General features: G+C 52.2%; 1 protein-coding gene across 1 annotated transcript; it reads right to left on the bottom strand.

The window, feature by feature from the left end:
- Positions 1 to 398: 398 nt before the first annotated feature.
- ATEG_00394 (alternative NADH-dehydrogenase) lies at positions 399 to 2,318 on the bottom strand (the record flags this gene model as incomplete). The annotated part of the gene is made up of 4 exons (XM_001210480.1): positions 399 to 472; positions 532 to 1,503; positions 1,563 to 1,901; positions 1,973 to 2,318. 4 exons carry the CDS (start codon positions 2,316 to 2,318, stop codon positions 399 to 401), a joined length of 1,731 nt encoding a protein of 576 aa, XP_001210480.1.
- Positions 2,319 to 14,518: the final 12,200 nt, after the last annotated feature.

The raw sequence follows: 14,518 nt of genomic DNA, 5'->3' as shown, positions 1-14,518 counted from the left end.
GAGAAGAAAAACAAATGAAAAGGAAAATGGCCAATTCTAAAAGTCTAAACAATGATCCCACACCCGGTCTATCTAATGATACACATAAAACATGAAAAACGGTATTAGCGCTTTTGTCCCTTGGACTCAATACTCTTCATATGGATGGGCAGAGCAGAGCAAACACGGCAGGTAGATGCATGGGAGATATGATGCACCGATGTTGATAGTCAAAACGCACTCCGATAGGGGTGGGGTTGGCCCTTTCGGTGGCAATGCAGGTAAGGAAAAAGAAACAAGAGAGAGGGAAAAGATCGAGGTCATGTAAGCGCCGTCAGAAGAGAATCGAAGGAATAGAAGCGTAGAAGAAGGGAATCTCGCTCAAAAAGTCATGGACATAGAAAACGACGTCTTGGGATTTACTCCCGGGAGACGTCACGGCCGAACAGCTTGGCCTTGATCCAGTCGACGGCGACCAGGACACGGTTGCGAGCTAGAGGCATACTGGTTAGTCTTGCGTCCCAAAACAAACGAGTGAAGTGAGATACTTACTGCTGAAGCACATGCTGAGATAGGCACTGCGCCAGAAGAGATAGGTCATGGTACCACCGCTTGCAATGTTGCCGCTCAGCCAGCTGATGTCTGCAACCGCACGCTCCTTGCCAATGTACGCCAGACTGCCCTGGTGAGAGTACTGGAAGGGGCCGATCTGCTTGGTCCTCCGCAGCTGCTTCTGCAGGTCGCGGATCTCGTCAAAGACCTTGTTGCGCTCCTCGTCGCTCTTGGCCTGCGACTGGGCGACGGAAAGGGCCTTCAGCTCGTTCTCGATAGCCTCAGTCTTCGCCATGGTGTTGAAGAGACGGGCCAGGAAAGCACCCTCCTGACTGGCGACCTGGGCGGTGGGGGCATAGTTCGTGATGGCGCAGTCACCGACGGCCCAGACGTTCTCGGTACCGTTGACGACCAGGTATTCGTTGACGGCAAGACCACGGCGCGAGTTCTTCTGGGCGGGGAGCTGGTTCATGAGGTCGCGCACGACGCCACGGACGGCGTTACCGGTGGCCCACACAAGCAGACCGTAGGGGATCTTCTCCAGCTCCTTGGTTCCGTCGGGCTTGGTGACTTCGGCCTCGATGTACTTATCGGTAACGTTCTTGACCATGGTCTTGGCGCGGATGCTGATCGCCTCCTCCTTGAAAGTCGATTCGGTGTAGTCGATCAGCTGCTTGGAGAACATGGGGAGCACGTTGGGCAAGGCCTCGACGAGGGTAACCTTGAAGTGCTTCTGGATATCGGGGATCCACTTCTTCAGGTCCTCCTCGAAAAAGTCCTGGAGCTCACCGGCGAATTCAACACCAGTGGGGCCACCACCAACAACCACCATGTGGAGAAGACGCTTGACCTCATCCTCAGTCTGATCCTTGAACATGGCGGTCTCGACGCAATCCATGATACGCTTGCGGATGTTCTGCGCATCACCGACCTCCTTCAGGAAGCAAGAGTGCTCGCGGACACCCTTGATGCCTAGGATGGGAGTCAGTATAGCCCATGAGTCATGCGACGGGGCGGGAGTCGATACGTACCGAAGGTGGCGTTCTCGGCGCCGACACCGACAACAAGCATGTCGAAGGGAACCTCGGTGTGAGAGATATCGCCCTTGATTTCCGAGTCGTCGCTGATGTGGACGACGCGCTTCTCGTAGTCGATCTTGGTCGCCTCGGCTTCGTAGAACTTGACGTTGGCTTTCTTCATGCGAAGGATGTTGCGGATGGGCTCCATGATCGAGCGGTGTTCAATCAGACCGGTGGTACAAGAGGGCAGCAGGGGGGTGAAAAGGAAGTAGTTGCGGGGTGAGATGACGACAACATTGTAGTTTTCCGTGTCCAGCTTCTTGAGAAGAGAAACGGAACCCCAACCGGTACCTGAAGGGTGGAAATCACGTCAGTTTCGCGATCGTGATAAGCAGATTCTACCCGCGACGGAAACTACCTACCGAGAATCACCAAAGTCTTCTTATTCGGGTCGGGCTCAAACTGCTCCAGAGGATGGCGCTGGTCGTAGATGCTATAGGCCAAAGCACCGACCATACCGACACCGGAGAGCCAAGTCAAGCGCCAGGTCCATCGGAGAAAGCGGAAACGCTTCTTGGGCTTCGGGGTAGGAGTGGGAGTGGGAGCGGCGGCGTCGGCGTAGGAACGACGCGCGATGCGCTGGAAGGACTGCTGGGAGAAGGCGTTGGCGCGCAGAGGACGGGCAGAGCGAACGACCTGTGACTGAAGCCGCGTCGAGAGCGACCTGCGCGACAGCGACGACAGCTGCATGACTGAAGGGGAGGCCATTGTAAAGCGAATGGCGAGCGTACTGCCGACCTTGTTACAGGTGGGTATGACGCGACGGGGGTAAGGGAAGGGGGAAGAGGTGAAGAAAGAAGAATGGAGGTAGGTGGAAGGGAAGAGGAAAGGGAGGGGGAAGGGAAAGGAAGAGAAGATGAAGTGATTCACCGGCGATGGATGAGAATGTTCGGGCGAGGGGAAAATTTTGAAAAAAGAAAAAAAGAAAAGGAAAAAAGGCAATGTTTAGCTCTTTTGGGCGAATCGGTGTGTCCGCCGTGGAGTCAAAGTCTGGATGTCCCGGCGGAGGGAAAAAAAAAAATAATAAGATAAGCAACTCGCCTCCTGCTTATGTGATGTGTGATGGCTGCTCGGTGAGGGGAAATTCCTCGCTCAGCAAATTTAAGCGCTGGGTAGGGCTGTGAGGGGGTCGTGAGGGGAACAGTTCTTCAGATTTGGAGAAGTCTCTATCTATCTACACTTTCGTATACAGCAGATCTAGATCGCACAAGAATGACTGATATTTATAGACTCCTTCCATCCCGATGACTCGACTGGAACTCCGCCCCTCCGAATCCCGTCACGGTATTCAAATCCCTCGAAATCACCAACAAGGCCGTGATCTCCGCAGCCACAGTCTATTCCTGTCTATTTTGAGCCTGGTCGAGGCACGTGCTGAGTCAACCTACGGTCTCTCCCGAGATAACAGCCGGGATCACCCGCATCTAGACCGTTTTCTCTCCATCGCTGGTGGGCACTGTCATGTCAAGAGCTTACTCCGTAGATGAAGTCTCACGGTGTGAATCCGGGGAAGTCAGATCCACTCCTCCTGTTTGACCCGTTTCTTTCCTGCTCTCTCCTTTTGGGTGCGAGAATGCGTCATTCTCGGGGTCTTGTTACTCCTTATGCTCACCCTCGATCAGTAGTAGTATATTATGGCTCATCAATCGACAGCTTGACTGCATTATTCTCATCGCCATTGGCCACCTCTATAGACTAGTGCACGCTCTCAATGGGGCAGGTACCTTTTCCGTCTGTCCGGGCCCATACCCTAATCCGTATGGCTTCGTTTACAAGGACTGAATCCACCAGACAGTATCAAGGCATCCTTTTCCCCGGAGCATGTAGTCCCTGCCAAACGCTTCCCAGTGGTGTAGAATTGAGACGGGGAAACGTTCATGGGGCAATCCTTAGCTACGACTACCTTCCTTCGTGTTGGTATACAAGTCAGACCACTATGTCTCGAGATAGTCTCGAGATAGTCTCGAGATAGTCTTGTATATCGGTACCAACCTAGCTTATATATCAAGGAGTGTTGGTTTTATACGTTGTCGTAGCTGGACTATTTGCAGTATGGGTCAACCCAAGGCCGTGATATATATAATAGCGCGTCCATTGACTCGACCAATGGACAAATAGACACTACAGACCAATGGGATGGTCATCACTTGAGATCAACGCTGATTTATCGACGTCGTAACGATAGTTGGAGCGACCAATCCAGCAAGTTACGTTCACGGGTATCCTCTGAGGCACACAACCCAACGAGACGCCATCCATCCGTCGTGGATGACGATGAAGATGGACCGCAATCAAAGTATATTCTAGATATGCAGCGGTTAGGACTCTATGATGAAATACTGCATGGCCACCCCACCAGAATACAGTGACCTGGAAAGTGACAGTAGATCACGTAGATCACTACGGAGTATACATCCGACGAGTTCTAATCCACCATGTCTGTATATGACCTATCAACTAGCCGTGCCTAAGCGACACCGACATACCATATGATGCGAAACCTCTGCAGCTGCACTCAGACTAACAAAGACACTATTAGTCCCGTGCAGCGACAAAGCAGTATCTCAGTGCTGTAGCACGTCATAGAATGCCGATACGAGGCGCGCGAGCAGCGACACTCAAAGCCTAGCGCACATACAGTGGACATGTCTTTCAAGCACGTCCCGCAGAAAAGAGGATCCGAGCGATTGGCTAGGTGCATAGATTTATCGAATTCACCAGTGGTCTGGAAGCTGCCAAATAAATCAGCCCCTGGAGGTGCAGCACCCCAGCCAGACTGCGAGACAACCCACGGTCGATGTAGCAGCCTAGAGGTTATCATGCAGATGGAATCGCAACGGCAATTTCTAGACCGACCCAAGAACTCCCCACATATTGCGGGGGAGAGATCCACGAGAGAACAGGCATCGCGGAGACACAGAGTACTGCGCTGCGCCGCGCGTCTGGACATCGATTGCCCAAGGTAAACACCCGGGGGGGTTACCCCGTGTGCGCCCTGTCCTGGCCATCTGCACCCCGTACATATTCACCGTATACTCGGCTGGATTTCGAACCGAGGCAAGAAGCGACTGCCCTGCAGACCGCCGCCATCGCCCGACATCGAAATCACCACCTCGAACACCGACGCATGGTACCTTTGACATCGCCGTAGCATACCCGCACGCCAGGACGAGCACTGAAGCGCCATATGCGCTTGTAGTTTCCCTATATCTTCGAGGACCCAGCTACCCCGCTGGTAGCCTCGTGCGGCGCAGTTGTAGAGGGATTTTAAGGGGAACCACGGATGATGGAACCGATGAAGGGCGACCACGTACCTTTGTCTGCGGACGTCGACACATTGCTCCATCGGTCGAGATATGCACCGGGCGTCCCAAATGGACACCTTGCTTGTTGATGACGGAGTTCCAGATCGCAACCCCCAGGCTACTCAACTGGGGGGCGGACGTGTTATGGCGCTGTCCTCCGTCAGCAGCGGAGGCAGCAGTGGTTCTGGCATGGCGCAGCGCCGGCCTGCTTTCCAATCGACACAGCGCAGAATTTGAGATCTCGCTCAGACAGGCCTTGCGCAACGCGACGTCAGCAGCTTGGTAACCGTCGACCCGGGCCGGACGGCAGACATCCAAGCAACTGGGTTGGGGATGGGTGCGCAAGTCAGTTCACCGTTGCATCTGCCCCTCGTCCCGTAGGACGCGTACACATCCCGGAGCAGACAGGCAATCGTGTCGATTCTTTGTATCACTTTCTGATCAGACTTTGTGGACCAAGATACGGGTTCATGCCATCAGAAGAGGGAAACCGAGAAGAAAGGGTCCCTTCCCTTTGACAAGCCTGAGACCCAATGTGGCTTGCAGTGATGGGGATAATTGGGCAGGAATGGGTTTGGAATCAAGCTCTCTTGGGCTAGCTGGAGCTGGGTAACGTGGTACGTCACGCCCTGGAAGCACAAAGACCGACTCGGAAATGCCGTTTTCGGCCGGACCTTGACTGCGATAGCTGGAAGGGGCTACACTCGGGTGAGGGATATGTGCTTGGACTGAACAAAAGATCGCGGCCTTTTCGAGGCAGCGTGGGTAACCAGTCAAACATTACAGCGGTCAAAGCATAGGTCGACGTGCTGACGACTGCTGTTGTGTACTCCAACACGCGAGGCTAAAGAAGCGGTAGAGACGCCAGTACCTATCGGATCGGTCATTGACACCGAAGACTCTGGTTGACCCATTCATCACTGATCATTCTGACAGAGTCAAACGGACTATATTGGAACACCTTGAAACAGAAAGACAGGGCAAGTCGCGCGAGGGCAACAATGGACGAAGCGCTTGTGCAGTGAGGATCCGGCCCTTTGTTGATAAAACTAGCCGCACGGTGCTGCGATGGACTGCTCTGAGCGCTGGGGAGTCGCTGTCCGTTCGACAAGGGTCATAACCCGCCACCAAGTCAGACCCGGTACTTTGAGACAGCGCGGACTGGTCTCCAGCACCACGGTCTGCGTGTGACTGGAAAATGTGATCCCGGTTCGGTTACCTGTAGGACGTGGCTGGGCGGTTGGGACGGATGGTGATAGCCAGGATGGCTCGGGGATGGCAGCCTGCATAGTCATACATACATAGGCAGAGGCGGCGCTATCGCCTTTGTGACTTCAAGTGGATAATGACCTCGGGCGTAAGGTTTTAGAATTTCTTTTTCCCTTGGATGGCCTGAACTTCATATGTTAGATCGCGGCCGAACAAAGGACGAGGTCAGACGTGGCTCCGCTTTGACCTTGGCTTCATGTGTATTGCGAGGCCATGATATGACTCGTTGCTGGCCGCGTCGAACCGCATGTCCGATGGGTTCTGGCCGGTCGGTGTATGGAGCACATACGAGGCGATGAGCAGAGGTACCTTACCCTGCCTACCGTGCCATTGAGCCTGCGCAGAGCCATATGGGTTCAATCCATGCCGAGCAAAAAGTAAACACACTCTAACTTCCTGGCCGTTACTGCGATTGGGGATATCAACCACAGTACATAGTTAGTAAGTACATAGTACGCCCTGTATGGGATATCCATCACTAGTTGATGTAAGTAATCTGCACTTCGGAGGTTTATCATCCCAAGACGCAGCAAGGCCGCGCCCAGTCGAATAGGTCTCGTTCGATCGTCGTGACCGAGCCCCTCAACCGCTGGAACCCGCTCAAGGGCTGGATGACGATACCGCAAGCTGATGGATATTCATCTCCTGATGCGGAACAAGCCGACCTGGCCGTCGACGGACGACGGAGAATGAAAGTGGCGCTGATAGTCGGCACGTTGAGGAGCTGGACTCCCAAGCGAGACCCGTGTGATTGCAGAGTAGAAGTGATGATTTGGTACTAAACAGGGGGGCCTTACGTGGTGGGCGACTCCACCGTGGTTTGGTAGGGGATGAAGTGACGAAAACACTGCCTACTGTAGGATGTACGTACGGAAGATGGAAGTCGGTCCACGGCAACGACGGCGCGTGGTTGGCGGTTGGCGACAGGGACTACGAAGGCACTTGAGGTGGTTTCATCTTATTCTTAGGATGGGTATTTCGGGTCTGGTGGAGGACGGGCTGTGATGGGCTAAGAGGGGGTCTACTCCGGAGTAGGTACGTTGCCGATGGAGGTCCTAGGGGACCATCTGGTACTAAATTTGGGTTCATACGGATAGACGAATATTAACGGGGTGAGACAGGATTCGTAAGGGATTCCAGAATCCCCTCCGTCCAACTTATGAAGTGCCCCAGATCATTTGGAATCATGCATAGTCCAGAACCTAGTGAACATACCGTATAGAGTCTGTATCGACTATCCCGAAGACATCCTCTTCGGCTGTGGTATCATTGGAGACAGGACCGAGCTCAACGGCTTGAGTGGGGAAGGTTTTCAGCTGAATTTCGAGGTCTCATATCACCGGAGACGACGGTAAGCGCGGGGGCTTCAATATCGTATTCCAAGCCGATCAAACCAGAGAAGAAAAAGTAAAGATGACGAAAGGGTCAAGGAGCTCAGAGGACCACTACCTAATACGCTATACGGCACATACGTAACGCTGATATGACCACATACAGCTTGCTCAGACTTTGACCATCAAAAGTCAGTCATCAAAGCGTAGAGAATCCTGGCTCATCCGATAAGCGCATGTGCCTCCCTCACAAATGACCTCTCGTGAGAAGGGGATGAGTTGGACTGGTCGCCCGTCCAATCCGCTGCGATCTTCAGCATCAACCAGCAGATGTATTACATACGAATCGTACCTCGACAGTCGACAATGTCCACTTCCATTGTCGAAAGCCCCTCCCGCAGTATCTACTATTACAGAATATTAACCGACCGTTCGAACCCATCCACTGCGGTCCATGAGCCCTTGACTATCGACCGAGATGATGATCCTTGCTCAACACCATCATGGCTGGAAACTGGAGAGTTACCTCCTAACAGCCTCAAGGGGATGGATACATGCCGGTTCCAAACCATCCAGATATCCAGGGCCTCTGCATAGCAACCAAAGGGCTGTCATCGAGTTCGTAGCCGCTCACCACCAACTAACCAACAAGATGCCGCACGACAAAGCTTGGATATTGTTGCTTGGTGGGTACTTCAAACACCTGCAGCATGGACATGAGTCTCTCCTGCACGTAGCCTTCTTAATCGTGTGATGTATCATTCTCCGCTGGCCCAGGACGCTGTTGTTTACCTCCGAGCAGCCGGGCGGACGATGGGAACGAGGGCCGAAGAAGACAAGACCCAAGTAAACCAATGCAAGGGTCTGGAGAGGTCGAGGGAGCAAGGTCGCAAGAGAATGTGTGCTTGTCCAGGAGAGCCTACGAGTCTACATCCTTGCATATGGGGGCTTTGATTTCCCATCCCAGGTGCTGGATAATCGAGCTGCGACATGCGTGCTGTCCACGGAGGGGGGCGACAAGCTGGGGCAGGAGGACCCTCTTTCACTTTTCTCGCTTGGGGAGGCCTTCGTAAGAGGGAAATTTTCCGAACACAGAGTACCACATCCCCTTTCAAGCAGGGTCGCTATCAAGGATGTATCTGCGTGATGCAGAGACTCACAAAACGAGTTAGGCGGGCGACCGACCAACCCAACACCCGCGCTCCTCGAAAGGGTGATGGTGATAGACGACAATCGTGCAATTTCAGGAAGCCTTGCGGCACGACAATCGCGCATCTGATTTGATTAAGTCCACAGGAATGTTGATCGGCCTACTGCTCGCACCAGCGTCATCCGCCAACACCAGCTTTTCCAACACAGGAACAACACTCCGTGAGACGTTAGTAGGAGGGGCGCCTCTTACCACCCAATGGCTGGGCCGGTATGAGACTTCCGTAAGGAAGGGGGCAGAAGCAGCAGGGTTTCCCACCCCCAGATGGTCAGGGATGGCCATCACGGGCGGAGAAGCGACGAGATGAGCTGAGAGGGAGGGAAAGGGGGTAGGGGGGTCGCGGACGGGTTCCATAACCGGACGCATACCAGGCTGGCTGGTTGTGGTGGGATCAATAATAATGGACAATCATCGCCAGACCGCCAAAGGTAAAGTACCTCAACACCGCCGGATCTTCGTGCAAAAGGAATGACATGGGTGGTCAGGTTGAAACCCAGGACGCCAAGGTGGATTATCATCCAAGACTAGACCGTGGTCTACTTGAACTATCCAGGAAACGATGGCGACACGGTGGTCTGCATGGGGCGAGAATGCGTTCGCCTATGCTCTCGGAGTCAAGTTACCGCCGAGAGAATCATGATAGGCGTCATGATGCTAGTAGAAAGTGGGATGTGTTTCGCTTCGATCAGCACTCTGAACGCGTAGAAAGACGGGTTTAATTTGGGGAGCCGTAGACGAAAAGCCGCTGATGGAGCCACAAGGCGGAACATGGTGAAGCCGCAGTTGGTCAACCCGAATACGGCAGCCTCCGTCCATGTTCAGGGATTATCATCAAGGTGTGACCACTTGCAAGAGCCAGGTAATCGTGACAGTCATAATTAACTGATCGTTGTTATTAACCCCCCCGGAAGAACTTGCCCGGTGGGTTCTCCTTCAATCACATTGACCGTTCGGAGAGTCGTGGCGGTGACCAGAAGGATGGGGGGACTCGGCGGTGCCGCATCCGGAATTATCGTGATTGCCGTCGTGTGGCAATCAAGAATAATACCGAATTCTCTAGATCAGTTCATCGTTGCGTTCCCTGTCATTGTCACTGCTGCCTACTCTGTATAGTACTGGGGAGGGGGGAGCCTCTCCCGGGCACCAACAGAAGCATAAGTGGGTTGATAGTATGAGAGGATCAAGATCATCTTTGATTACCCGATCCTGTTGACCTTCTGAACTGTTTTATTATACTTTATATTTTATATTAATTTATTATCTTTTTTACTCCGACTACCAGGGCTTTGATTGGAGACAAGGAGTTCGGTTCAATGACAGATTAGTCCAGTAGTAGATCTCCAGACAGTGAAGAATCAGCTCGTCAGTCTGGTCAAAGAAAAACAGAAAAAATAAAATAAAAAATAATTATAGGAACCATACTTCGTATCATCAGAGCTAAACCTCGAATAAAGAGAACCCCGGAGATGACCACGCTTGCATGTTAGTCGGTCGGCAACGGAGAAGCTCCATCCTCCAAATTCAATATTATGATGATGATTATTATTATTATTATTATTATGAGTATTATTCTCCCCCTTTTCCTGCCCACCTCCATGCAGAGACCCAGAGGCTGGAAAGCGGTCGCCTGGAATCTTGCCTAAATCCGTCTCCGATCGTCGCGTAACGACGACCATTGTTCGCCTCGCCTCGCGTCCGCGCCGCGCCCGAAGCCTCGGATGACAAACGACCCAGGGATTTCGGCCAGTCCCAGACGCTGGATCTGGGCAACTGGATGGGTCCGTGGAAAGTTCGGGGATCCGTCCTCATCAGAAGACCTAGGCTAGTGATCACGGCTATGACGCTGATAATAATAATAATAAATTAAAGAAATAATAATACTACTACTTCTAGGTTCTTCCGTAGGCACATAGTCCGAACACGCGCCTTCATCCCGACACTCCACTTGCGATAATTATGGCTCTTCTAGACTTCTGGAACACTAGCCTCCACTGTGTTTATTTGTTACACGGTGTCTGGTGGCCCAAATGTTGAAAAATGGAGTGCACCGTGCTTTGCTAGCTGGCTGCGATACCAATTGGCGCAGACAACGGCTGTGCTGCCAAGGGCGGCGAGGTTGGGTCTTTCGTCGGTTGGGATACGAAACACCCGGACTTAAGTTGGTATTACTCGGGAAGACAGCCTATGATAGAAAGAACAGAAAAAAGGTATCTCAGGATACCCAACTGTTCGCTTCGAGAACCCAAGCAGAAAAAGGCAAGGGTTCTATCAGTGTTGCCGATGGGTTCAACCGAGCCATGGAATAACTATCGTTCGTCACGGACATCCAACGTAATCAGATATCGACGACGTATGCATGTGGTGGAAGCGATGCCGACTTCCAGCTGTGGCGTATAGTACCAGCTATTATCCGCTCTGATTGGACCAGTGCTGTCCTCCAAGCCCATCTCCTCCCATCATCATCTCGAACACCGGCCGATTTGTCTCCATCGCCTGACTATCACTTCAGGATTGGGAAGTGATGATGTTCGGGTGATGTGAGTTCGACCGATCTGTACGGCGATGCTCTTATTTGCGACGACGGCACTTGCGTCTCGCCTCAGCGTTGTCCAGCCGGACTTTGGAGTTTACCTGTCATCTATCGGCGCAGGAGTTGATATCATCTGGCCAGCCACGCGTGGACGCCAATCAAACCAGGCGGATGTAGCCCGATCAAGCAGTGTTCCGTGATGAGACGATTATGCAACACTGCGGGTGTTCCGGGCCATAAGCAGGGCAGTTCTCTATCGAATCAGGAGGTCAAACCGCTGTGATAGTCAAAGGACAGATACTTAGGTAGTTAGTCCAAAGGAAGAGGGTCAAATGTTTGGATACAGTGATAATATTACCGGCCCCTTCTGTTACGGGGTTTCAACCGGGAAAAAAAGCAAGTGTCTTTTACGACCGTCACGTTGCTGGGATTGTCGTTTTGAACACGCTTCTTTCATCTCCGTAGCAAGGAATTTGACTTGTTCTAATTTGAGGGGGCGGGGTTGGAAGAATCTTCGATACCACTTTATATAGGAGTAATAAATACACAACATGCATACGGAGTACGATACCTACCTTTAGTCAAGGCAAGTGTTTGAGATGGCTGAACGAATGAGAGGTCGTATTGATGTATCTTCTGCATGCATCGACAACTCCTGCGTACGACTTTACCTGGATTGGTATTGAACGGCTAGGAGGGATGTCTGCAGCGAAGAACAACATATCTACCTACATATTTCGTGTAAAGTGATATTATGTAGCCGACAGCAGAGCACTGGAGTCGACCAGGTATCATATCGAACTTAAAAGTCCCATAGTGCCATCCGTCCTATTGGGATGACATCTAGAGTTGTCGGGCTTCGCCATGAAAAGCTAACGGCATTTGGTTATCTCTGCGCTCATCGTATGTACATACTCCGTCAGCGACCAGGTCAACTGGATGCTATGCCTGTATGTCCATCCTTCCCGATCGAGGCTGTGGAAGTGAGGTTTGCCTGACTGACTGCATGAGCGCACGGTGGATCAGAGGCAGGGCGCTGATGTCTACGATCTCTACATCCAAAGGGCCAGGTATGGCTTGAGTGTCGGACCCATGCGAGGGATGTTGTCCGTGGATGGACCCAGGGTGTTGCCCGGCGACTGACTGTGCAAGTAGATATTAAACCTATGGGAACGGGATTGAATTTTCGGGCCAAGGCAAACACGAAGCGACGCCATGTTGGATGGATGGATGGATGGATGCAGTGGCCACGAGCAAGTGGAACTGACGAGGGCGAGAAAAGGAAAGTTCCCTAGGATGGACGATTATTCTTGTCCGTCTGCGCCATCATGGGTCCATGGCTAGAGTGGGTTCCCTCCGTGGGATGTTGGTGCAATGATTGATGATGACGGAAAGGTTCTCATCTCGTCTCGAAACCAGATCAGCAGCTCACCGGAGGCAACGCAGGCAGGAAGTGGCGGGAGGACTGGACTGGGGAATGGAGGGTAGAGTGATAAAATTGAATTTCCGCCGTCGCGATGGGCTCCGTCCACGACGACCGATTCGGTAATGTCGATTTCATGGTTCGGATGTCGAGGATGGAGGATTACGACTGGGCGGAGTCGGACGGCAGGCGATGGAGAGGACGGCGCGCTGGACGGGCGCATTGGAAAGGGTGGGTAATTATTGCCTACCTACCTAGAGAAGAGGCAGTTGGAGGGAGTGGATTAATCATTCTTACCTGCCGGCGTATTGCACTGGTACTCTACATACCTACCTGGTAGGTACTCCGTACGTCGTACACTACTGCGCGTTAGTTGAAGCCGGAGGGCACGCACGCACGCACGCACGCACGCTCTGGTACAGAGAGTCACAAGCGCTGCAAGCTCACTGGCTGGTGGTTGCAGTCAGGCGGTGATGGGAATCGTTCGACGAGCAGAATTACAGTACATCGGGGATTACGAAATCTGCCCATGTTTGCAGCGATTGGACTGTCGCCAGTTGGAGTCGTCCATCTCCGAACCCGGACGGACTGATTGGATGGTCGTTTCTTCGCCCCCCCTGGAGTGGATCGGGTGCCTCCATCCATCCAATGGCCGGTCTCAGATGTCCCTAGGTAACCAGTCGGCAGAATAATGAATGAATGGCTGAATGAAGAAAAATTACACCTTGCATCCGCGATAATATCGGTCTTGGTTCTCCCTCGGTGGGTTTGTTGACTTGCCTGTTGCTAAGGATTCCATCACTTAAGACACCGCATTATTATCGTGGATTATTAACCCATCAATATTATTCTGCCAACCATCGTCGCCTGGCCTGCCATTCTCGGCTTAGTCTCAGCCTACCCTGAATACTTTCACTGAATCCCGGAATACCGCACATAGGGGATACATCTCCATACCGGAGGGGCCTTCGATAGACGCCCCAAGTGATGCCTTCCAAGTCATGTTTGTCCCATCCGATTGGAAAATCCATCCTCTCTGATGACAACAATCGGGTCTTCGGAGAAAATCGTATAGTAGGGGTTTGGCCACTACTGTACATGTAGCTCGTGACGATATGTTACCCGTATTAAATGATCCATAAACCCATTCCTTTGGCCTCTGGCGCCAGAATCCCTTGGACGGAGCATAGCTACCTAGGTAGGATTTCTCGGTCGAACTAAAACCTCTCCAAGCATGTATGTAAGATTCCGTAAGTCTTTGGTGTATGATGATTACACCGAAGTGAGAGGCGCCAATGCGCTTCCGTACCCAATTTCCCATTCCTTTTTTTTGCCTTCCGCCTCTGGTTGAACTAGAACTGGCGATCAACCACACACAAGTGCACAAACCCCCTTCGTCCTTTTTTTCCTTCTCCCGTGCCTCCCGGATGCTGCTGAGCAATGGACCCTCCTTTCTTTGCCTTTCCTCCTTATTTTTTTTTTATTTTTATTTTTATTATTTTTTTCCCCTTCCCTTCTTTTCGTAATTAATGTTTTTCCTTTCTTTTTTTTACGATGGTTCCGTAAAAACACCCAGTCCTCCTCCCAACCCAACAAGACCTAAACCCAGTGAGGAAGGCGGCACACCACAACGACGGTTGCAATGCGACACTAAACCCAACTGATTATTGGATCTGAATGGGTCTTGACGGAGTCAGTCGACTGGCCGCTTCCAAGCTAGGCCCAATTACTGGTCCTGGTCTAGCTATGGCGCCTGGCTGACTGACGGACTGATTGACTGACCTTGCTACCCTTCCACTTCTCCGTAGCATGCATCCACTCTGGCGTACCCATTCATTCC

Source organism: Aspergillus terreus, genomic scaffold (genome assembly GCF_000149615.1).
Source record: "Aspergillus terreus NIH2624 scaffold_1 genomic scaffold, whole genome shotgun sequence".
Taxonomy (NCBI): domain Eukaryota; kingdom Fungi; phylum Ascomycota; class Eurotiomycetes; order Eurotiales; family Aspergillaceae; genus Aspergillus; species Aspergillus terreus.
Note: the sequence above shows the minus strand (reverse complement) of the source record. Positions and strands in the feature narration are given on the sequence as shown.